Source organism: Oncorhynchus masou, chromosome 2 (assembly GCF_036934945.1).
Source record: "Oncorhynchus masou masou isolate Uvic2021 chromosome 2, UVic_Omas_1.1, whole genome shotgun sequence".
Taxonomy (NCBI): domain Eukaryota; kingdom Metazoa; phylum Chordata; class Actinopteri; order Salmoniformes; family Salmonidae; genus Oncorhynchus; species Oncorhynchus masou.
The window spans coordinates 46,366,182-46,392,453 of record NC_088213.1 but is presented as its reverse complement, the minus strand read 5'-3'; the positions used below and the strand labels follow the sequence as shown (position 1 = coordinate 46,392,453).

The 26,272-nt window shown below is 40.9% G+C and overlaps 1 protein-coding gene and 1 long non-coding RNA gene across 3 annotated transcripts; one reads left to right on the top strand and one right to left on the bottom strand.

Moving 5' to 3' along the window:
• Positions 1 to 2,041: 2,041 nt before the first annotated feature.
• Positions 2,042 to 6,384, bottom strand: LOC135506056 (uncharacterized). Its single transcript, XR_010450338.1, has 2 exons — positions 4,052 to 6,384; positions 2,042 to 2,928 (listed from the first exon to the last, which is right to left on the bottom strand). It is a non-coding gene; the product is annotated as an uncharacterized LOC135506056 (long non-coding RNA).
• LOC135506044 (zinc transporter ZIP1-like) lies at positions 3,433 to 25,449 on the top strand. 2 transcript variants are annotated; one of them, XM_064925415.1, is made up of 4 exons: positions 3,433 to 3,846; positions 9,764 to 9,894; positions 11,018 to 11,332; positions 23,547 to 25,449. In XM_064925415.1, exons 1-4 carry the CDS (start codon positions 3,732 to 3,734, stop codon positions 23,898 to 23,900), a joined length of 915 nt encoding a protein of 304 aa, XP_064781487.1. In that variant the 5' UTR covers positions 3,433 to 3,731; the 3' UTR covers positions 23,901 to 25,449. The 2 variants fall into 2 exon arrangements, with proteins under 2 accessions (XP_064781487.1, XP_064781496.1); XM_064925424.1 differs by lacking the exon at positions 3,433 to 3,846 and adding an exon at positions 8,023 to 8,095.
• Positions 25,450 to 26,272: the final 823 nt, after the last annotated feature.

The following is a 26,272-nucleotide window of genomic DNA, read 5'->3' as shown; positions in this document are numbered from 1 at the left end:
TGTTTAAAAATGTAAGGTAAAGCACGTTTGATGAAGTGTAAACAAAATTGACACTGGCTGTATTATGATGCATGTATTGTGTGTACAATAAGGTATCCAATATTCTTAAATCGGACATGGGTTTAAATTACCATTATTAATCCTGTGTCAAGTCTCATATGGCTGAATTGTGGTGTATTTACAGAATAACCTGTGTTATACCAATTTTCATCCACTCGATGGCAGTAATGTGCTACCACTTTCAAGAGGTCTATTGTGAGATTTTTTCTACTCACCCTTTAAGTACTGAACAGATGTCCAAATTAATGAAATTCCCTGAATGCTGCTTTATGGGTGTTAGATATGACTGGTTGTGATCCAGTCACATGATATGCACATTTCAAGTGTCATACAAAGTGGGTAATGTTGAACCCCCAACTCCTGTCTGTCACTCACATCCATTAAATATCTTAAACATATAGTTGAAGGCATGGTCTGTTCCTTGTGAATATTCCCTTTTGATTGCACAAATATCCTCATTTGTTGTCTCTGCTATAAAATTAAGAAGAGAGGGGAGGGGTCAGATAAGAGGCAAAGGCCAGAGGCTCCAGCCCACTACCAAATGACCAGCCAGAATACACACCTGTAATACACTCTCCTCCCCCACTTACTTACACAAATCCAATTCAAGGAAGTTCTAAGTCTATATTCGCAGGGTAGCATTGCTGATCTAGGATCACTGATTAGATCCCCCTAGGTAGTCTATTATAGGACACATTAAGTCACATGTAATAAAAAGCTTTTCTCTAAAGTGCAATAAATGCAATAGATTTGCAAAAAAAAAATCTAAAAAACATTTTTTGCTTTGTCATTATGGTGTAGTGTGTAGATTGAATCAATTTTAAAATAAAGGCTGTAACATAACAAAATGTGGAAAAAGTCCAGGGTCTCAAACAGACTCCAAGAATAACTCCTGCTCGCTACTGCCACCCTGAGGACTTTTAAAGCTACTGACTTATTTGAATAGTCCTTTTTCTTAAGAATGCCAAAAACCTTGTTTATATCCGAAGCACACATTTCTTTGGTTGTCAATAACAATGACTTAAGTGTGTTAAGGGCATGGGCAAAATACATTTTTGGAATCATTTTCGGCACTGTGGCCCAAGAACCAGATGTGAGGAGTCCCGAAAATAGAATGTAATCAATTCTATATTAAAAGACAAAGTGTGTCATCGCCACGATAACTTATTACATGTGACTTTTCCTATAATGGGAAGTTGATCAGGTGTCCGGTCCTCAGTGCTGAAACAGCAGCTGCATCTGCTGACTACATAGACGGACCTGATCAGTGATCCTAGATCAGCAATGCTACCCTGAGGCACTTTGTGAATACAGACTTAGATCTTCTTTGAATTGTATATGTATAAGTAAGTGGGGGCGGGGAGAAGAGTGTACTGTAGGTGTGTGTGGGACCCTGACTGGTCAAATGTTAGTGGGCTGTAGGCTCAGACATTTATTAACATGTCAGTGGCAGTAATTCTGAAAAACTATATTTTATAGCAGAGAGAACAAATGGGAATATTTGTGCTATCAAAAGGGAATATTCACAAGGTACAGACCACACCTTAAACTGTATATGTTTAAGATATTTAAATGATGAGTGACAGACAGGAGTTGGAGGTTCAACATTACCCACTTTGTATGACACTTGACATGTCACATGTTTGGTATCCATCAAAGCAACATTCGCAATGCAAATGCAGTGAATTTTGTTAATTTGGACATTTGCTCAGTACTTGATGGGTAGTGGCCAGTATTGAATAGATGTGTAAAGACAAAAGTAATATCATGATGTCTCCTTGTCCTAGCAAGTAACATTTGATTTTGGATCACAGGTAGAATACACATCCAAATGAGCCAGCTATACACTCTGTACAAAACATTATGAACACCTCCTTCCATGACAGACCAAACATGTGAATGCAGGCAAAAGCTATGATCCCTTATTGATGTCACTGGTTAAATCCACTTAAATCAGTGTAGATGAAGGGGAGGAGACAGGTTTAGCCTTGAGACATTTTTTATTTCATCTTTATTTTAAAACAGGGAAGACATTTGAGACCTAGGTCTCTAAAAATGTACCCCTTATAATAAATCAGCAAATACACAATAAAATACAAAAACATAGTCATGGGAATCCCCCCAAAAATAAGTCCCCCATCAATAGTTAATTGCCTGAACAGCACCAGAACATCTAGAGGAAATACATTTTGAATTTTGTTCCAGCAATCTGGAAAAATTAAAAGCAAATTTACCTAGCTTGATGGAGACCCTATAAAGATTGGGAAACTCAAGGCCTCACAGGCCTGATTGGTGTCATACTTTTGCCCCAACTAACACACCTGACTCTAATAATCAACTAATCATGACCTCAGTTTAGAACGTAAGTAGTTTCATTGGGATTGAGAAAAAGTGTGACAACTCCTACAGAAGCCAGGAGTCTCCCATCCCTGCAATAGGAACCTCGAGTAACCAATCCCGTGAACGGGTTAGGAAACTTCAGGTGTCTACATTTTAACAGCACAATTAGATAATAGGGACGTTTATGTCCTAGCACTACACAGCGGATTCAAATAATCATCAAGCTTTGATTTGAGTGCCTTTGAACTGGGTATGCTAGTAGGTGCCAGGTGCACTGCTGGGTCTGTACATGTGAATAATCATGAATCTGAGCTTCCATTAAGCTGTGTAACAACTAGAACTAGGCCTACCATGGAAAAATATAAAACATTGTGGAACACACTGAAAGGCACCAAATTCCTAGTAGGCCTTGTATGGTGTGAGACATCATTGATTATATTTCCCTGTTTGGTCACAAGAATCAAGTCAGGCGTCATCATTTGCCTAGGAAAGATTCGTACCTTTATGTGGACTCGGCAATGAGCTGCCCTGTGTAAGAAAATCGTAGTGTAATCTTAAAATTAGCATAGAAAATATATTTGGAACTTTTAGCAACTTTTGAAAAGTGAGAAACGCTCAAATGCATGCATTTACCCTCTAAACGACACAAAAACGATTTTCTGTCACACTCAGTCACAACACACGTGCCTGGCTGCAAAAGTGCATTGTGAGTGATGTCAGTAGCAGGCGCTCAACTCGTGCACAGGCAGCAGCAGGCCAGCAGCAATTTCAGTAAATTGCAAATCATTCTTGGCTGACTGCAGCAGCAGTACGTGTTCGACAAGCCAAACCCAATGAATATAGTTGGTCACGAATGTTTGATCTTGAACAGAACAGAACTCAATCAAAATTGTACAGAAAAGAGTGGATGTCTGTACCTGAACAAGTGTCAAATAATATTTTTTGCCGAGATGGCCAGTCAATATGAGTAACGTTAGTGTATTCGACGTAATGTCGCAGATTTACGCAATGACATCACAACGTCATTTAGCAACAAATCAACGTGCCTCAAGCAACTTAACCTGAACATTTGTTTGCAACACTGGTCAGAAGACTAGTAGTGCAAAGTCCAACAAATTGCAGGACAGTATAAACATGTAGCTAACAGGCGCATAATTAGCCGATATAGCAAGGATGACTTTTCGAATAGCATAGGTTTTTGTTTTTCAGTAGCGCAAACCTGTTCGTATGGCGTATTCATCTCATTGCCTTCACTGTTCGTTTATTTAAATCGCTATTTATCAGGATTATCCCAAAACAGTTTTGATTCTGTCCGGTAGTAACAAATCGAGATGGACTACTTGTTACAGGTGAAAATAGGTGCCCTCGTGGGTTTGTTGCTCCTGACGCTATTTTTCGGATTTATTCCTGCTCGGATGAAGTGGTTCAGAGAAACCAGTGGGACAGGTAAGTTTCAGTAGGTAACCTACAAATGTATATAATTACTAGCTAGCTAGTCTCATGTTGTAACCCCGTATGCAATTGCTTTTTTCACACAAGCCAGATGGCTCGTTGCGTCCTTTCCTTCATCAACCAAACCTAAACTATTGGGTTTCAAGTTTTTCCCGTCAACAAGATACATACATACCCTATCTATAAGAACAATACTTACGATTCGTGTTTGATGTGTACTACGCTATCAAATAAGCTTTTTAAAGCACGTTTTTATCCAGGGTGTCCCATTTTCCGCCTGTGTGGGCTGCCATGTTGTCCATTCTCGGTCACGTGAGTAAAATACTACTTAACTCCCACTTTTACAGACGGGAATTAGAAAAACGTGTTTTTAACGCTTATTCGATAGCGAAGGAAGCGTTCAACCTGACGTATTTTAAGTATTGTTCCTAGATATATTGGATTTGCCTCTGTTGTTGGAAACGTTATTTTGGTGAAACCGAATATTTTAGGTTTGGTTGGTTATGAAGCTCCGTAGCCTGGCATCCATACATGTTTTATTTATCCTTTACTTACATGTGACAAGGCAAGTCCGTTAAAATAACATTCTTATTTACAATTTCGGCCTGCTGGGGAACAGTGAGTTAACTGCCTTGTTCATTGGCAGAACATAGTCTATTGGTACATAGTCTATTGGTAAACAGCCCACCCATTTTCACCTACCTCACCCCCACAGCTTTTATTTATTTACTTTTCTGCTCTTTTGCACACCAATATCTCTACCTGTACATGATCATTTATCAATCCAGTGTTAATCTGCAATATTGTAATTATTCGCCTACCTCCTCATGCCTTTTGCACACATTGTATATAGACTCCCCCTTTTTTTCTACTGTGTTATTGACTTGTTAATTGTTTACTCCATGTGTAACTCTGTGTTGTCTGTTCACACTGCTATGCTTTATCTTGGCCAGGTCGCAGTTGTAAATGAGAACTTGTTCTCAACTGGCCTACCTGGTTAAATAAAGGTGAAATAAAATAAATAAATAAAAAGAACAGGGATTCGATCCAGCAACCTTTTGGTTACTAGTGGTCAGAGCGTTGGGCCAGTAACCGAAAGGTGGCTGGATCGAATCCCCATTCTGCCACTGAACTAGGTATGCAAGTGTTTGCCAAATCCAATCAGTGTTTGCTGTGGGCCTGTGTTTATCCTTGTTTCTTCCATTGGTTTATAACCTTCAAATGTCAATTTATCAAATCAAATGTTATTTGTCACATGCAAAGATTACAACAGGTGTAGACCCTAGAGTGAAATGCTTAATTGTATGCCAACAACGCCGTAAAAAACAAATAAATGTGTTCAAGTATTTACTAAATAAACTGAACCAAAAAATGGAAATAGAAACGTAACACATAATTAAAGAGAAACCCTAAAACAGCAACTAGGCTATATACAGGGGGTAACAGTACAATTTACTTTTCAATCAATTTTAGTTTCATCAATTTTCATCAATTCATCAATTTTAGTAATCTACAAAAGATGGAGCTTCGGCTCAGAGCTTTAAGGATTTTTTAAAATGTATTTATCCACTATGGATTAGTTTGATTGGTTAATCGTAGTACAAACCTAGCACATAAGTCTACTTTTGAAAGAGATGCCTCTAAAATATCTGTGTATAGCTTACCGTGAGTTGGAACCAAAGTAATAATTTTCCAATCGTGAACAGAAACGTTATTTTTTTTCTTCTGTTCCAGTTTCCACCAGCAAACTAAAGTTATGAACTGATTCGATTTATTTCTGTTCCATAAAAAAAAAAGTTTACATTTAGCTCAACAAATCAAATTTTGTTAAGCAGATGTTACGAGTGTAGCGAAATGCTTGCGTGTTGCTCCAACAGTGCAATAATATCTAACAATACACACACACACAATCTAAAGGTAAAATAATGGAATTAAGGAATATATAAATACTAGGATGAGCAAAGTTGGAGTGGCATAGACTAAAATAGAGTATAATAGAACGCAGTATATACATATGAGATGAGTAAAACAAAAATATGTACACATTATAAAAGTGACGAGTGTTCCAGTATTAAAGTGGCCAGTGATTTCAAGTCTATGTATATGGGGCAGCAGCCTCTAAGGTGCAGGGTTACGTAACTGGGTGGAAGCTGCGTAGTAATGGCTATTTAAGTCTGATGGCCTTGAGAGTGGAAAAACAGCTTCTGTCTCTTGGTCCCAGCTATGATTCACCTGTACTGACCTCTCCTTCTGGATGATAGCGGGGTGAACAGACGGTGGCTCGGGTGGTTGTTGTCCCTGATCTTTTTGGTCTTCCTGTGACATAGGGTGCTGTAGGTATCCTGGAGGGCAGGTAGTTTGCCCCTGGTGACGTGTTGGTCAGACCGCACCACCCTCTGGAAAGCCCTGCGGTTGCGGCAGGTGCAGTTGCCATACCAGGCGGTGATACAGCCCGACAGGATGCTCTCAGTTGTGCATCTGTAAAAGTTTGAGGGTCTTAGGGGCCTAGACCGATTTTTTCAGCCCCTTGAGGTTGAAGTGGTGCTGTTGTGCACTGTCTGTGTGGGTGGACCATTTCAGTTTGTCTGTGATGTGTATGCCGAAGAACTTGAGTTCCTTTTTACGAGCCCTTAACCCACAATGCAGAATTATAATTTTTATTTAAAAAAATGGATGAAAATAAAAATAGTAACACAATAAAATAACAGAGGCTATATACAACGGTTTCCAGTACTGAGTCAATTAGTATATTTAGGAAACAACATTGCATTGTTGGTTATTAATAATAAGTAATCTTTTTTTTAAGGGCTCATAAGTAAGCAAGGTCTACACCTGTTTTATTTGTCGCATGTGACAAACATTTTAATTTAAATAAAAGTTTGGGAACTGGTTACAATGTTAAAGTAACAGTTCTGTTCTGGAACAGTATAGATCACTTTCATTATCAGTTCTGTTCCTCAAAAAATGTTCTTTTACTGTTTTTGCTTCTGTTCTCTGAACCAGTTCCCCCTGTAGATAACAATGGTGTTCTCTCCAAAAATTCTTATTTTGCTTGAGAAGTGTGCGATGTATTATTAACTGGGTGGTTGGAGCTCTGAATGGTGATTGGCTGATAGCCATGGTATATCAGACCGTAAATATTATGGGTATGACAAAACCATTTATTATCCCTGCTCTAATTACATTGGTAACCAGTTTATAATAGCAGTAAGGCACCTCTGGGGTTTGATATATGGCCAATATACCACGGCTAAGGGCTACGTGTTGTGTGGTACCGAACAGTCTTTACCTCTGGTATGTTGGCCATATACCACACCCCTTGGGATTTATTGCTTAATTATACTATTTGCATAATTGATTTAGGCCAAGATTAGCACATTTGCTTAATTGATTTCTTACTATCATGAGTCTCCTCCAAGGAGACAGACTAGGGCAGTGGTATTCAAACTTTTTCAGCGGGGAATCCATTATTTCTTTTCTGCTAGGATTTCTCCCGACTTTACCCCACCCAAAAATCAATAAATAACCTTAAAAATCAAAAGAAACCAATAAATACATTTGCAAAAATGTCTCTATTTGTATATTGTCCCATACAATAATCTGTACTCCTAAAAATACAGTTACTGGTGACCCTACTGCAGTTCTCCAGGGCCGCTAGCTTTGAATACCACTGGACTAGAGTCACCTGACAGGGATAAGCCCCTTGAGATGGCACATTCCAGTGAACAATCACCCCTCCGACCTTCAGCTGAAGGGAAACAAAAGCTGAGGTGCATTCAGTTTGCTATGTTGCAGAAGGGTTTGTACTGAATGACACATTTATCCAAAACTTTCTTGAACAGACTTTGAAGTACGTTTGGTGGCTGTGGCTTGAAGCACTGAGTGGCGTATATAAAGGGAAGTGGCCACGCTGACAGCATTCCCCAACCCATAACACAACCCCACCCTGTTTTTCAACTGAGGTGCATTCAGTTCAGTTGAATGTTTGATACGTTGCAGAACAGTTTGTACTGAATGACATGATTCCCCAAAACGTTCTTGTACAAACTTTGAGGTCCGTTTGGTAGGTGTGGCTTGAAGCAATGAGAGGTGTATTTAAAGGGCAGTGGCCATGCTGACAGCGTTCACAAAGCAACCCCTCCCAATTTTTCAACTGGTCATTCAGTACAGCACCATTTCTGTTCAATTGAACATTTCAGAATGTTAAAAAAAAGACTGAACTCAGCCCTGCTTAGGGTCAGAGGTTAGTGCAAACCGTAACTTTTTGCGATGGAAACTAGTAATATGTATACATTTCATTTGTAGACAAAAATCTAACATTTTAACATTGAGCAACCATTTAAAGTGTGTGTATGTGTATATATATATATATATAAAATTATTTATTAAAAAGGCCTAAAAACAAATGTTTTGCTATTGTGCAAGTTCACTTAGGTCCCTCCCAGTTTCAGCTTATTTGCCTCAGTTTGGTTATTAGTGAATATACCCCTGCTTTTAACTTTCTCTTTAGGCCAGCAGTCTCTGTATCACTGTCAATATATATTATACACTATGACTCCGGGCACTACTAAAACAATGAAGGACCATAACATTTACTGTAAGAGACCGTTTAATGTGTGCATAACTTTGTATGGGCCAATACCATCCCTTCAGTCACATATTAAGAGTTTTTGTTTTGCAATGGCTGATTTGCTGAGGAGTTGTTTTCACTTCTGTTTGTGCAATTATGCTCAAATACTTCAGGTCTCTGCATGATGGTTATCTCTGTTGCTTCTCCTTTTTCCCCCCTTTAAGTAGAGGATGACCTTAGGAGCTATTATGGCCGTTTCAATACAGTGCTCCCAGAGTGTGTGTTTGCACTTCTTGATAACTTCCAGTTTTATTTTTTTATCAGTGGTATCTCTATAAGCTGTCTCTTTTCTGATGGGTTAACAGCTGATTTAGACCCATAAGTCAGATGAAATGATCAGTCATCAGATATTCACACATTATTCATATCACAGCTTATATCACATTTACTGAAAGAAATCCATAGTTTCCTTGATTCACAACCTAAGTTAAACAGACAACTTCAGTTGACTTCAGGTAGCCATTAACCAATCTTTTGAACGAGTTAGGCAACTCCAGTGTCTACTTCCGTCTTATCTACCTTTGCTGCTGAAGTAGGGCCTTGTCAACAAAAAGGGAGTAATGTAGAGATTTACAGGTCTTTAGCTAAGTCCAGCCAACCGTTTGCTAAAGGATGCAGTGATAAACTGTATCAACTGTAACCTGTAACAAAACAGAGGGCACTATGGTAGATGGCATCCAAAGGTTTAAGAGTAGTAGTAGCAGCTGCTCTTTGATAGAATGTCACCATAAACAAGAACCGATAAAAGGGTTAGGGTTAAAAAGGTTGACTGAATAATCTGCTTCCTGCTGTAGAAAAAGCCAACTTTTTAAACCTTAGCTCCTTAACAAGCTCATCTGTTTTTTTTAAACGTCATATCCATATCAATCCAAATGCCTAAGTATTTCTATGCGGGAACACATTCGATTGGAGAACCATTTGTGTGAACATGTAGTTCATCTGAAAAATTGAGTTTGAATACTTATTGGCTCAAGACATGTCAACTTTTTAATTGATGGAGTTCAGTCTAATCCAGTCTATTTTAAATTCACTTTTTTGGGGGGTGGGGGGTGTCGAGGAGTGTGAATACTTTCTGAAGGCACTGTATATGGCTAGGGTCAGGCTTTTTTATTATATATATTTTTTCTAACCCCACCATGTGACCTGAATAGGAAGAGCTCTGGGTTCATTAACAGATCACCTGATCAGGGCCCAAAGTTGTTCCTGGTCAGGTCACATGGTCAGGGAAAACCCCAGGTTCTGTCTGTTGAGCATTAAACAGTAGCGTTTTGTATCATGTAGAAACCCATCGTGTGGTCCTGAGTTTCATCAGCTGTTTTGCCGGAGGTGTCTTCCTGGCTGCCTGTCTATTGGACATCATCCCAGACTACCTGTCAGACATCAATGCTGAGCTGGCCGCACGGGGTGTGGACGTAAGTGTCTTCTGTCTGTCAGTAACATCACAAAGAATCATTGATACCTGGCCACACTCTTATCCCCTTTGTAAAATGACAAAAGCTATATGACTATCCATGGCACAAACCAATGTATTAAGTGTTATAATTGATATTAGTTATACTTTTGTTTTATTGTATCTGTAAAACAGTGTTCCCTCATGGGGAAATGTGCTAGTTAGTGCAGAAATTATTATCATTAATCCACAGGTTCAATACCTGGTGATGTGTTAAGGACCACTTACTTATGATATACACTACTATTCAAAAGTTTGGGGTCACTTAGAAGGCCAGCATCCTGGAGTTGCCTCTTCACTGTTGATGTTGAGACTTGTGTTTTGCGCATACTATTTAATGAAGCAGCCAGTTGAGGACTTGAGGCATAAGTTTCTCAAACTAGAGACACTAATGTACTTGTCGTCTTGCTCAGTTGTGCACCGGGGCCTCCCACTCCTTTCTATTCTGGTTAGATAGAACCAGTTTGCGCTGTTCTGTGAAGGGAGTAGTACACAGCGTTTCTTGGTAATTTCTCACATGGAATAGCTTAATTTCTCAGAACACGAAGAGACTGAGTTTCAGAAAAAAGTTCTATGTTTCCGGCCATTTTAAGCCTGTAATCGAACTGACAAATGCTGATGCTCCAGATACTCAACTAGTCTAAAAAAAGGCCTGTTTTATTGCTTCTTTAATCAGAACAACATTTTTCAGCTGTGCTAACATAATTGCAAAAGTTTTCTAATGATCAATTGGCCTTTTTAAAATTATAAACTTAGATTAACTAACACAGCGTGCCATTGAACATAGGCCCATTATCAGCAATCATCACTCCTATGTAGATATTCCATAAAAAAATCAGACGTTTCCAGCAACAAGTCATTTACAACATTATCAATGTCTAGACTGTATTTCTGATCAATTTGATGTTATTTTAATGGACTAAAATGTGCTTTTCATTCAAAAACAAGGATGTTTCTAAGTGACCCTTAACTTTTGAACGGTCGTGTGTGTGTGTGTGTGTGTGTGTGTATATAACCCTTATCCTTAGCGTTTATTTAAACAGAACTCCTACTTTTGGTCGTTTTCACCTCTCTCTCTCAAACAGACCAGCTTCCCCCTCCCAGAGTTCATCATGGCTGCAGGCTTCTTCACTGTGCTCATTGTGGAGAGGATCGTTCTGAACTGCAGACAAGATGCCATGCAAGGGTCAGACCAGGAGGGAGCACCTCTGATGCGGGCCAAAGGGCACAGCCATGGGCAGGAGAAAGCCGTATCCACCAACCTGGAGGGTAGTGCCCACCACGTCCACATGGACCTCCAGGCCCACTCCTCCTTTCGCTCATTCATGCTCTTTTTCTCACTCTCCCTCCATTCTGTGTTTGAGGGCCTGGCCATCGGACTGCAGACCACAGACTCAAAGGTAGGCGGTGGAGAGCGAGATGTACTTAAATTGCGCAATAGGTCGATTAGTTTTAGCTTGCCCGGAGAACATATTAGACCGTTCTTCCGTTGGTCCTAAAAGGGAAATGTCTGCCCACCTGTGGCACTGGGTCAGCTAAAACAAATGCACCCATGCATTCCAAATGCATGCCACTTCTTGTGTATTTTCAAATTTATTCCAATATTATTCAGCTGCTTATTTTCTTCAAGTGAAAATACAATTTGAATTATTTATACTGAACAGAAATATAAACGCAACAATTTCAGAGATTTTACTGTTTTACAGGAAATCAGTCAATTTAAATGTATTCGAGGCCCTAATCTATGGTTTTCACATGAGTGGGTGTATGTATAGATCTCTGTTAGTCACAAGGTAGGAGCATGGATCAGAAAACCAGTATCTGGTGTGACCACCATTTGCCTCATGCTGCGCAACATCTCCTTCGATTAGAGTTGATCCGGCTGTTTATTGTGGAATGTTGTCCCTCTTCAATGGCTGTGCGAAGTTTCTGGATAGTGGTGGAGACTGAAGTATGCTGTCGATCTCGAGCATCCAAAATATGCTCAATGGGTGACATGTCTGGTGAGTATGCAGGTCATGTAAGAACTGGGACATTTTCAGCTTCCAGGAATTGTGAACAGATCCTTGCAGCATGGGGCCGTGGATTATCATGCTGATACATGAAGTGACGGCGGCATATGAATGGCATGACAATGGGCCTCACGATCTCGTCACGGTTTGTATCTCTGTGCTTTCAAATTGCCATCGGTAAATGCAATTGTGTATATTGTCCGTAGCTTATGCCTGTCCATACCATAACCCCACCGCCACCCTGGGACAGTCTGTTCACAACGTTGACATCAGCTAACTACTCACCCACACAATGCCATACATGTAGTCTGCGGTTGTGAGGCAGGTTGGACGTACTGACAAATTCTGCTCTGGTGGACATTCCTGCAGTCAGCATGCCCATTTTACGCTCCCTCAACTTGATACATCTGTGTCATTAAAATGTGCAGTTGTGTCACAATACAGAGTGGCCTTCATTGTCCCCAGCACAAGGTGCACATGTGTAATGATCATGCTGTTTAATCAGCTTCTTGATATACCACACCTGGCAGGTTGATGGATTATCTTGAGAAAGGAGAAATGCTCACTAACAGGGATGTAAACAAATTTGAGAGAAATGTTTTTCTGGGATCTTTTATTTCACCTCATGAAACATAGGACCTACACTTCACATGTTGCATTTTTATATTTTTGTTCAGTGTATATCTAAGCGCTGAGTCTCTGTTGTGCAGCGCACATGAGGGGATGAAGTTACACTTGTATGCAATTCACTACTAAATGTTTGCCATCAGATCTTTTAGAATGACTTTCTGCCAGATGTCAAAGAGCTCTGGATAAGTTATGCCCTGTGCTTCCTACTAGCGCTTTTTTTCACCTTCTGTTGTTCACCCTTCTGCTCCGTGTACACATGCTGCTATTCCTTCAGAAAAGCCTGCATCAAAACTTGTAAATGTCCACACTCACTGAAAATGACATTCGGTAGCTACTCCCTATGCTTGTATAACTTTGAGCTGGGTTTGCCTGTCTTTGCTATTCGTTAGATTAGTTTGAGATTTTGCTACTAGTTTGCAAATTTTGTTAGCGTTCTGGTAGTATAGGCTAAATGGGCTTTTCTTGCATAGCACCCCTTGTGGGCTATGCTGGTAATACCGTAAATCATGGGATGTGAGAAGTATGATATGAAATGAAAATCTAGATACCACTTAAGTGTAGTAGCTAATATCAGGGCAGGGTGACCGCTAAAGCATATTTATTGCTTTTGTAGTCCAATAAAAAAAGAATGATTCTGAATACTCCCAAGTCCCAAATTTGGCAGACATGTTTCAAATTCTTGCTGACGTTTCTAGCCACAAGCATAAACTAGCTAGCTGGATAGTGCTCATTACGACAACTGACTGAACCAAATCCGTTTGTCCCCACTCAACTCTCAACTCATGTGTCATCAATTTTGGGCACCAGGCATGTCCTTATAGCCACAGATGATCTATTATATTAACCAGATGCTCAAGTGGCTGCTCTAACAATGATAATGCTTGTCTTCAAAGATGGAAGGCAGTTAGAGGCAAGATCAGGTGGGACCATTCCAGTGATGATTTTTGCATGTAATTCTTGGTGGGGCCCAAGAAAAAACAAGTGAAATGCATGCCAGCAAAGCCACTACACAGCACTAAATAATATATTAATTGCACTATAACGGTGACAAACAATGCCCACAAACTGTTATGGCCTATATAAAGCTGTCCCAACACCTTACCACTGCTAAACCTGGCTTTCAGCGGAGCCTTGTCTGGCAGCGAAACAGTTCATTCAACCTCATTTACTGCCTTTACAGCAACAAAAAATTATTATTTTTAAACAGCTAATATGGCAGACTTGCTTAAACAAATGTGGTTCCTACTGACAATTGAGATGTACATATTATGGTATAAGAGGTCGACAAGCGGTTGAGGGGCAATCCATAATTTCGATTAAGACATTAATGAGTAAGCGACGACTGATGTAGGCAATATAACTCTATTCAGCACCTTTGAAATGTACAGCGACAGAATTCAGAACATGGGCCGTTCTTAGTGTACTCCCTGTACCAGTCAGAACCATAGGATAAATAAATGGGGCATATAAACAGACAACAAAAGCTTTTACAATATGAAATGATTACATTTCTCTAAAACAGGTTGTAGGCTATTTTTGCATTTTATTATTATTATTATTATTTGTAATAATGACAATTACAACAATACTGAATGAACACTAATTTCTAACTTAATATAATACATCAATAACATAAATTTAGCATCAAATGAAATGCAAAACAAAGTATTGGAGAAGAAAGTAAAAGTGCCATGTAAAAAAAGCTAACGTTTAAGTTCCTTGCTCAGAACATGAGAACATATGAAAGCTGGTGGTTCCTTTTAACAGGAGTCTTCAAAATTTATTTTTTTTTCACCTTTATTTAACCAGGTAGGCTAGTTGAGAACAAGTTCTCATTTACAACTGCGACCTGGCCAAGATAAAGCATAGCAGTGTGAACAGACAACACAGAGTTACACATGGAGTAAACAATTAACAAGTCAATAACACAGTAGAAAAAAAGGGGGAGTCTATATACAATGCAGGTAATATTCACAGGTAAGAAATTGTAGGAATTCTAGGACAATTTCTCTCTCTACGATTTTGTATTTCATATACCTTTGACTATTGGATGTTCTTATAGGCACTTTAGTATTGCCAGTGTAACAGTATAGCTTACGTCACTCTCCTCGCCCCTACCTGAGCTCGAACCAGCAACACATCGACAGCCACAGCCACCCTCGAAGCAGCGTTACCCATCACTCCACAAAAGCCACGGCCCTTGCAGAGCAAGGGGAACAACCACTCAAAGTCTCTGAGCGAGTGATGTTTGAAATGCTATTAGTGCGCACCCCGCTAACTAGCTAGCCATTTCACATCTGTTACACCAGCCTAATCTCGGGAGTTGATAGGCTTGAAGTCATAAACAGCTCAATGCTTGAAGCACAGCGACGAGCTGCTGGCAAAACGCACGAAAGTGCTGTTTGAATGAATGCTTACGATCCTGCTGGTGCCGATCATCACTCAGTCAGACTGCTCTATCAAGTCATAGAATTAATTATAATAGAACACACAAATACGAGCCCTCCGTCATTAATATGGTAAAATCCGGAAACTATCATCTCGAAAACAAGATGTTTATTCTTTCAGTGAAATATGGAACCGTTCTGTATTTTATCTAATGGGTGGCATCCATAAGTCTAAATATTCATGTTACATTGCACAACCTTAAATGTTATGTCATAATTATGTAACATTCTGGCAAATTAGGCGGCCCAAACTGTTGCATATACACTGACTCTGCGTGCAATGAACGCAAGAGAAGTGACACAATTTCACCTGGTTAATATTGCCTGCTAACCTGGATTTCTTTTAGCAAAATATGCAGGTTTAAAAATGTATACTTCTGTGTATTGATTTTAAGGCATTGATGTTTATGGTTAGATACAGTTGGCAACGATTGTGCTTTTTTTGTAAATGAGCTTTTGTTAAATCATCCCCCGTTTGGCGAAGTTGGCTGTCTTTGTTAGGAAGAAATAGTCTTCAGAGTTCGCAACGAGCCAGGTTAGCAGGTAATATTAACTAAATATGCAGGTTTAAAAATATATACTTGTGTATTGATTTTAAGAAAGGCATTGATGTTTATGCTTAGGTACACATTGGAGCAAGTACAGTCCTTTTTCGCGAATATGCACCGCATCGATTATATGCAAAACAGGACACACAAGAAAAACTAGTAATATCATCAACCATGTGTAGTTAACTAGTGATTATGATTGATTGTTTTTTTATAAGATAAGTTTAATGCTAGTTAGCAACTTACCTTGGCTTCTTACTGCATTCGCTTAACAGGCATTCTCCTCGTGGAGGTGGTTAGAGCGTTGGACTAGTTAAATGTAAGGTTGCAAGATTGAATCTCCGAGCTGACAAGGTAAAAATCTGTCTTTCTGCCCCTGAACAAGGCAGTTAGCCCACCCTTCCTAGGCCGTCATACAAAATAAGAATGTGTTCTTAACTGACTTGCCTAGTTAAATAAAGGTGTTTTAAAAAATCGGCCAAATCGGTGTCCAAAAATACCGATTTCCAATTTATGAAGACTTAAAATCGGCCCTAATATTAATCGGCCATTCCGATTAATCGGTCGACCTCTAGTCCAAACCCATTTAGACATGGAGAGGCATACAATTGTCTAAGTTCCCACAGTTGACAGTGCATGTCAGACAAAAACCAAGCCATGAGGTCGAAGGAATTGTCTGTAGAGATCTGAGACAGGATTGTGTCAAGGCACAGATCTGGGGAAGGGTACCAAAAAATGTCTGCAGTATTGAAGGTCCCCAAGAACACAATTGCCTCCATCCTTAAATGGAAGATGTTTGGAACCACCAAGACTCTTTCTAGTGCTGGCTACCCGGCCAAATTGAGCAGTCGGGGAGCAGGGCCTTGGTCAGGGAGGTGACCAACTGCCCGATGGTCACTGACAGAGCTCGAGAGTTCCTCTGTGGAGTTGGTTGTCCTTCTGGAAGACTCTCCCATCTCTGTAGCACTCCACCAATCAGGCCTTTATGGTAGTGGCCAGACGGAAGCCAATCCTCAGTAAAAGGCACATGACAGCCCGCTTGGAGTTTGCCAAAAGGCGACTAAAGACTCAGACCATGAGAAACAAGATTCTCTGGTCTGATGAAACCAAGATTGAACTCTTTGGCCTGAATGCCAAGCATCACGTCTGGAGGAAACCTGGTACCGTCCCTACGGTGAAGCGTAGTGGTGGCAGCGTCATGCTGTGGGGTTTTTCAGCGGCAGGGACTGGGATACTAGTCAGGATCAGCATCACTCCCCATCCAACATGACAGAGCTTGAGAGGATCTGAAGAGAAGAATGGCACACCTTTTATTTGGAGTGTTTCTCCTAATCATGTAGCATCATACCCAAGAAGACTCACTGCTGTAATCACTGCCAAAGGTGCTTCAACAAAGTACTGAGTAAAGGGACTGAATACTTATTTAAATAGATTAGCAACATTTTCAAATTTTGTTTTTGCTTTGTCATTATGGGGTATTGTATGTAGCTTGAGGGGGAAAAAATAATCAATTTTAGAATAAGGCTGTAATGTAACAATGTGTAAAAAGTAAAGGGGTCTGAATACTTTCCCGACGGCAGTGTATATAAAGCGATCTGCTCATTTGAATAAATACACCCATTTCACTTTTTCATGTTTGGAGTGAATACAATATCAAGTGGTCACTCGTCAATAGAACTCTGTGGCACTGCTCCGTGGCAGAACGGAGCAAACTTCGGACGTCAACTGACAATCTAGCTAGTGGCTGCAGGTTCGTGAGTGAAATCCGCTAAAGACAACGAAATGGGGACTAAATGTATATTTTTGTCCATTTTAAAATAACATCAAATTGATCAGAAACAGTGTAGACATTAATGTTGTAAATGACTATTTTAGCTGGAAACTGCTTTTTTTTTTTTTATGGAATATCTACATAGGCGTACAGAGGCCCATTATCAGCAACCATCACTCTTGTGTTCAATGGCATGTGCTAGCTAATCCAAGTTTATAATTTTTAAAAGGCTAATTGATCATTAGAAACCCCTTTTTGCAATTATGTTAGCACAGCTGAATACTGTTGTTTTGATTAAAGAAGCAATAAATTTGGCCTTCTTTAGACTAGTTGAATATCTGGAGCATCACATTTGTGGGTTCGATTATAGGCTCAAAATGGCCAGAAACAAAACTTTCTTCTGAAACTCATCAGTCTCTTGTTCTGAGAAATTAAGCTATTCCATGCGAGAAATTGCTAAGAAACTCTCATTATGCAGGTTGCTGCCATATGATTGGCTTCACATGTGTCTCCAGTGATTTTTTTTTTTAAATGTATTTATCTAAAAATATATTTACAATTCCCAAACGAGTTACTTATTTACCTAGAATTTATCAAAAGCTCTTATCAAGTTGTACATTGAGAATTTGTTATTTCTATCTGGGTAAAAAAAAATAAGTACATGTTCTAACTTGTGCTTTTCATGTGATGTGCTCTTGGACTTTTTCTTCACATGGTGCTCCTTTTCACTGTATTGTCCTTTGTTGGTATTCAGGGAAGTCTCTTTCTTTCCATCACAAAAGCATAGTGAAAGTTCTCTGTGCTTAGGAGGAAGCCCTAGGAAAACTATTTCCAATCACCCCTAGTGTCAGGAGGTTTTAGAGTAGAGGAAGTGAGACCCATGCATGATTTCCATGTACTTTCTCTCACATCCTTAGTACAAAATCACTCGCACACCATGCACCAAGTCAGCGGATTCTAATGACAAGGTCCTGAGACATTTTACTAAACTCAGCAAAAAAAACACCCTCACTGCCAACTGCGTTTTATTTTCAGCAAACGTAACGTGTAAATATTTGTATGAATATAAGATTCAACAACTCAGACATAAACTGAACAAGTTCCACATACGTGACTAACAGAAATTGAATAATGGCGCAGGAAGAAATGGCAGCAGTTTTACGAAAACAATTGTGCTATTATGTACATAATGTTTCTGTAACCATATCTTACGGCAGAAAAGAGCTTCTGTATATCAGGACAGCGATCACTCAACTCAGATTAGACAATTTTTTTTCAACAACAAGCAAGACTCGCATGATATTATCCACACACCCGGCAGGGCCGACATCCCAGTTATTCGCAAGAGGAAGCGACGCAGGTACAGAGGACGAAGAGCCGAATGCCTCGTCAGCACCCGCAGAAGGCGAGTCGGCTAGCTGCCGTTACCTTCAATATTACTCGCCAACGTGCAATCATTGGACAATAAATCAGACTAGGTACGATCACTAATATCCTACGGGACATCAGAAACAGTAATATCCTATGTTTCACGGAAACGTGGCTGAATGACGACATGGATATTCAGCTGGCGCGACACGCTGCACCGGCAGGCTTGAATAGCACACTCCGGGGGGGCTGTGCATATTTGTAAACAACGGGTGCACGAAATCTAAGGAAGTCTCTAGATTTTGCTTGCCTGAAGTAGAGTATATTGTGATACATTGCAGGCCACACTACTTGCCTAGAGTTCTCAGCTATACTTTTTGTGGCTGTTTATTTACCACCACAAACAGATGCTGGCACTAAGACCCCACTCAGTCAGCTGTATAAGGAAATAAGCAAACCGGAAACCACTCACCCACTGTTAGTGGACGGAGACTTTAATGCATGGAAACTGAAATCAGTTCAACCAAATTTCCATCATAATGTTAAATGTGCAACCAGAGGGAAAAAAATTCTATATCACCTGTTCTCCACACACAGACGCGTACAAAGCTCTCCCTCGCCCTCCATTTGGTAACTCCGACCACAACTCTATCCTCCTTTATTCCTGCTTGCAAGAAAAGTTAAAGCAGGAAGCACCAGTGACTCATGCAATAAAGTGGTCTGATGAAGCAGATGCTAAACTACAGGACTGTTTGCTATCACATACTGGAACATGTTCCGGGATTCTTTAGATGACATTGAGGAATACACCACATCAGTCACTGGCTTTATCAATAAGTGCATTGAGGATGTCGTCCCCACAGTGACTGTGCGTACATACCCCAACCAGAAGCCATGGATTACAGGCAACATTCACACTGAGGTAAAGGGTAGAGCTGCCACTTTCAAGGTGCGGGACTCTTAACCCGGAAGCTTACAAGAAATCCCGCTATGCCCTGTGACGAACCATCAAACAGGCAAAGCGTCAATACAGGGCTAAGATTGAATCATACTACACTGGCTCCGACACTCGTCAGATGTGGCAGGGCTTGCAAACTATTACAGACTGCCCAGTGACAAGCCTACCAGACGAGCTAAATCACTTTTATGCTCGCTTCGAGGAACGCAACACTGAGGCATGCATGAGAGCATCAGCTGTTCCGGACGACTGTGATCACGCTCTCTGTAGCCGACGTGAGTAAGACCTTTTTAAACAGGTCAACACACAAACGCTACGGGACCAGACAGATTACCAGGACGTGGCAGGTGTCTTCACTGACATTTTCAACATGTCCCTGATTGAGTCTGTAATACCAACATGTTTCAAGCAGACCACCATAGTCATTGTGCCCAAGAACAAAGGCAACCTGCCTAAATGACTACAGACCCGTAGCACTCGTGTCTGTAGCCATGAAGTGCTTTGAAAGGCTGGTAATGGCTCACATCAACACCATTATCCCAGAAACCCTAGACCCACTCCAATTTGCATACCGCCCAAACAGATCCACAGATTATGCAATCTCTATTGTACTCCACACTGCCCTTTCCCACCTGGACAAAAGGAACACTTATGTGAGGATGCTATTCATTGACTACAGCTCAGCATTCAACACCATAGTACTCAAAGCTCATCACTAAGCTAAGCAACCTGGGACTAAACACCTCCCTCCGCAACTGGATCCTGAACTTCCTGACGGGCCGCCCCCAGGTGGTGATGGTAGGTAGCAACACATCTGCCACGCTGATCCTCAACACTGGAGCTTCCCAGGGATGCATGCACAGTCCCCTCCTGTACTCCCTGTTCACCCACGACTGCATGGCCAAGAGACTCCAACACCGTTAAGTTTGCAGACGACACAACAGTGGTAGGCCTGATCACTGACAACAATGAGACAGCTTATAGGGAGGAGGTCAGAGACCTGGCCGGGTGGTGCCAGAATAACGACCTATCCCTCACCAAAACCAAGACTAAGGAGATGATTGTGGACTACAGGTAAAGGAGCACAGAGCACGCCCCCATTCTCATCGACTGGGCTGTAGTGGAGCAGGTTGAGAGCTTCAAGTTCCTTGGTGTCCACATCAACAACAAACTAGAATGGTCCAAACACACCAAGACAGTCGTGAAGAGGGCACAAAGCCTATTTCCCCCTCAGGAAACTAAAAAGATTTGGCATGGGTCCTGAGATCCTCAAGGTTCTACAGCTGCAACATCGAGAGCATGGTTGCATCACTGCCTGGTACGGCAATTGTTCGGCCTTCGACCGCAAGGCACTTCATAGGGTATTGCGTACGGCCCATCCAGGACCTATACACCAGGCGGTGTCAGAGGAAGGCCCTAAAACATTTACATTTACATTTAAGTCATTTAGCAGACGCTCTTATCCAGATTGTCAAAGACCCCAGCCACCCCAGTCATAGACTGTTCTTTCTACTACCGCATAGCAAGCGGTACAGGAGTGCCAAGTATATGACAAAAAGGCTTCTCAACAGTTTTTACCCCCAAGCCATAAGACTCCTGGGGGGGACACAATGTACATACCTACGTGTACATACTACCTGACTAACTGGTGTCTGTATATAGCCTTGCTACTATTATTTTCAAATGTCTTTTTACTGTTTTATTTCTTTACTTACCTACACACACACTTTTTTTGCACTATTGTTTAGAGCCTGTAAGCATTTCACTGTAAGGTCTACACCTGTTGTACACCTGTTGTATTCGGCGCACGTGAGAAATACACTTTGATTTGAACAAGGGGGGGGGGTCAAAATCAAAAGTAACAGTCAGTATCTGGTGTGGCCACCAGCTGCATTAAGTACTGCTGTGCATCTCTTCCTCATGGACTGCATCAGATTTGCCAGTTCTAGCTGTGAGGTGTTACCCCACTCTTTGACCAAGGCACCTGCAAGTTTCCTGACATTTCTCTGGGGAATGCCCCTCACCCTCCGATCCAACAGGTCCCAGATCAATGGGATTGAGATCCAGGCTCTTCCCTGACCATGGCAGAACACTGACATTCCTGTCTTGCAGGAAATCACGCACAGAATGAGCAGTATGGCTGGTGGCATTGTCATGCTGGAGGATCATGTCTGTATGAGCCTGCAGGAAGGGTACCATATGAGGGAGGAGGATGTCTTCCCTGTAATGCACAGCGTTGAGATTGCCTGCAATGACAACAAGCAGTCTGATGCTGTGACACACTGCCCCAGACCATGATGGACCCTCTACCTCCAAATCGATCCCGCTCCAGAAGAACCCTCATTCCTTCAACGATAAACGTGATTCCAACCGTCACCCTTGGTGAGACAAAACTGTAACTTGTCAGTGAAGAGCACTTTTTGCCAGTCCTGTCTGGTCCAGCGACTGTGGGTTTTTGTGCCCATAGGTGACGTTGTTGCCGGTGACGTCTGGTGAGGACCTGCCTTACAACAGGCCTACAAGCCCTCAGTCCAGCCTCTCTCAGCCTATTGTGGACAGTCTGAACACTGATGGCAGGATTGTGCATTCCTGGTCTAACTCGGTTAGTTGTTGTTGCCATCCTGTAGCTGTCCTGCAGGTGTGATGTTCGGATGTACTGATCCTATGCAGGTGTTACACGTGGTCTGCCACTGTGAGGACGATCACCTGTCCCCCCCCTGTCTCCCTGTAGTGCTGTCTTAGGCGTCTCACAGTACAGACATTGCAATTTATTGCCCTGGCCACATCTTCAGTCCTCATGCCTCCTTGCAGCATGCCTAAAGCACGTTCACACAGATGAGCAGGGACCCTGGGCATCTGGTGTTTTTTCAGTGTCTGTAAAAGGCCTCATTAGTGTTTTACGTTTTCATAACTGTGACCTTAATTGCCTACTGTCTGTAAGCTGTCAGTGTCTTAACGACCATTCCACAGGTGCATGTTCATTAATTGTTTATGGGTCATTGAATAAGCATGGGAAATAGTGTTTACCCCTTTACAATGAAGATCTGTGTAGTTAATTCGTAAAAATCCAAATATCTTTGGAAGACAGGGTCCTGAAAAGGGGACATTTCTTTTTTTGCTGAGTTTATAAATCAATACACTATAAAGGCATGCAAGTTGCTGACACATTGATTCATTTGTGGTAGAAAGAAGAGAAGGAAAGACAGGAACGTAACTTAACTGTTAGAGGGAAATTACATTCAAATCAAATGTCACGTTTTCAGATCTCAAACAGGATGTTGACTCGTCATGACAGACTGTAATCGGTTGTGTAGATCCAGCTATAGCCGCAACCTCAAATGGAAAAGAGCATAGGAAATTATTTTCTTTTCAATTTATTTTGGATTGTGGACTATAGCAAGGTCGTATTCATTAGACACCGTAGCGAAACTATTTTGCAATGTTGTGGAAACTAAACATTGTGAAAGCAAAAACAAGTGTTTCTAGGTAAATTCAGGTAGGTCCCTTGTTTTGGCCCATTTGCTTCGGTTTGTTTCATAGTGAATACGACCCTGGATCTACAAAACAGATGGCCTGGGATGTGAACTTAATTTGATATTAGACTACTTTTGAAGTCTGAACATCTGACTATTTTATTAACTTTGGAATTTGTCCTTTTTTAAACTACTTTCTTTGGTTGATCAAAGACTTATCTGGCTTGAAGTGATTATTTAAGCTAACCTGTTTTTAGACTTTAAAGAATTCTAAATGACAGATGTGTAATTTTTACAGCTTGTGTTGATATTTATACAGCTTTCTTAATCTTACTGCAATGATTAAAAGGAAGTAGGAGAGGAATTTCAACCTCATTTTTATCTAGTTTTCTCTCCATCCTATCCAGGTATTAGAGATCTGCATTGCCATTGTGGTCCACAAGAGCATCATCGTGTTCAGCCTATCGGTGAAGCTGGTGCAAAGCGCAGTCCCGCCCATGTGGGTTGCGGCCTACGTGGGCGTCTTCGCTATGATGTCTCCGCTGGGCATCGCAGTGGGCATCGGGGTTATCGAGGCCCAGCTGGCGGCAGGCGTTCTGATCCAGGCCATCCTGGAGGGGCTGGCGGCCGGGACCTTTATTTACATCACCTTCATGGAGATCCTGCCTCACGAGCTGAACTCCCCGGAGAACCAGCTGCTCAAGGTGTTCTTCATTCTGCTCGGCTTCAGCGTCATGGCAGGCCTCACCTTCCTGGGTTGAGAGCATGTCACCCACTGGGGCAACTGACCTAGCAGGAATATGGGTGTGGCTCATATGATTCATGGGACTTGATGTTGTGTACTGAGGTCGCCATGAGGGGAGGTGTCTCAGGGAGACGGCCAACATAAAAAAAAAATTGTCCTTTTTTTCTGCAGGGTGTGTGCAGGGGAGATTACTGTATTTGAGTCATAGCTGTTCTTACTCAGTATTTTTGTTTTTAAGGTTGTGATACTCATTGTTTTTTATACTGCTTTTAGCATAGATTTTTAATTTCACAGCCAAGGATGGTAAGACAGTTTTTCATTTAAGAACTTTTAATGATTTCAAATAGATGATATTTAGTTAGGTTCTACGTCTTAATTTGATTTGTTTTAGCACTGGGAAAATAAGTACACGGTGGCAATATTGGTTGTTTTTATTCTGTGGCATACATACCAGTGGTTCTTATTATATTCTTTAACAATCACTTATCTTTTTCACATAACTGAGGATCACTGAAAAAAAGAGCTGTTCAAACGGACATGATTGCCTCGTCTCTTTAGCAAATGACAGGTGTGGCAAGGAGTGGAATGTTAGCTAAAAAGATAGGTACCCAGACTAACATCTCTTAATAGTCAAATGAATCTGTCGAATCTATCTCATTATGTATACAAGTTAAAATGTCAATTGCATCATGTTTGCACTATTTGGATGTGAGCACTTTTGTAGCCTCCACAGTTAAATTGAAGTAATTAAATGTTTTATCACTGTTGTGGAACAACTTGTTTTCACCTTGAACTATACTATGCCTTACAAATGACTAAAGCTGTTTTTATTGTCAAGAGGATAGGTGCAATGAAATGTGTTTTACAGGGTCAGCCATAGTAGTACGGTGCCCCTGGAGTAAATTAGGATTAAGTGCCTTGCTCAAGGGCACATCGGCAGATGTTTCACCTTGGTGGCTAATATGCAAAGACAAAACATTATGACCAACATTTTACAGTATTTCTTTTAAAGACGTTGCATGGAACCTCACAATATTGTCTGTGAAATCAACAGATGTGTTAAATGTACCTATAGGATATCAATGATAAATGTCTACAATGTATTATTTTACATGAGATACTTGAGTGATTGGTAGGGAGAGACACTTCTCCTTCAGTGTTAAAACACCATCTTGGTATGTGTCGTTTTTACCTCATCACTTTTTGCGTGGAGGCTTCATTCCTTTCGTAATCGGCATGATGCAATCGAGAGCGTGTCTTGTCAGTGCCACATCACAAGTTTGATATAGGGCAATAATCCAATCACTTTTTAGAGACCATAATATTTTAAAGAGAGATTATGAAGTTATTTTAGAGGTTAAGAAGTTCAACTAAAGCATGTATTTTCCTCACTCTGTTCCTCATTGTGTTGTTAGTTTACATATCCCAGCCATGACTCATGTTTCTGTTGTGTTAACAAGGCTTCAAGTTTATAACACTCACAAGTGACCCTCAGCTTCCTTTTACTCCTCCAATCTCCTCTGACACTGTTACAGTAAAATAATGATTAAACAAGTTGACTAGGATTTTGTTTAAAGTGTCTATTGCGTATGCTTTTGGTACATGCACGCTCATCATGATTACTAAGAGAAGCACAGGGTTTTATTTTTAGTAGGTGAGCAGGCTTGAAGAATTGAGATTAAGTGATCGTCAGCCTGTGATTTGTGTCCTGAAATAACTGGATGGTCTGACTGCGTTTACACAGGCAGCCCAATTCTAATATTTTGCTCCAATTATAGGCAAAAGATCTGAATTTGTCTGTAAACGCAGCCTAAGTGTCCCCAAACCTATGTAGATACGTCGGTAGGTATAGTGTGGCACCTTAATTGGGGAGAACGGGCTTGTGGTAATGGCTGGAGCGAAATTAGTGGAATGGTATCCAACAGGTGGTTTTCATGTGTTTGCCATTCCATTTGCTCCATTCCAGCAGCCTCCTGTGTATTACAATCGAAGCAGTTTGTGGGATGAACAATTTCAAACAAAGAAAACATTTTGATAATAGTAATAAAATGGTCATCTTGGGTAATGAGGTTTGGATTGCGTGCATATACAATTTTAAATATGTATTTAGACATCACAAACTGGTGTGCGTTAAGCACTATATATTTTTAACTAGGCAGTTAAGAACAAATTCTTATTTACAGTGACGGCCTCAGAACGGTGCCTTGTTCAGGGGCAGAACGACAGATTTTTACTTTGTCAGCGCGGGGAATCGATCTAGCAACCCAACGCTCTAACCACTAGGCTACCTGCCGCCCCAAACGGCAGGTAGCCTAGTGTAACTGTAGTTACATTAGACCTGCCTGTCTGAGCCTGTTACTACAATGTTTACTGATTTGATTTATTCTA

Excerpts from the sequence above, each read along its gene's own strand:
- LOC135506044 (XM_064925415.1), top strand. The coding sequence starts at position 3,732 with ATGGACTACTTGTTACAGGTGAAAATAGGTGCCCTCGTGGGTTTGTTG. Across the intron at positions 3,847-9,763 it reads CAGAGAAACCAGTGGGACAG|AAACCCATCGTGTGGTCCTG; the intron begins GTAAGTTTCAGT and ends TGTATCATGTAG. Across the intron at positions 9,895-11,017 it reads TGGCCGCACGGGGTGTGGAC|ACCAGCTTCCCCCTCCCAGA; the intron begins GTAAGTGTCTTC and ends TCTCTCAAACAG.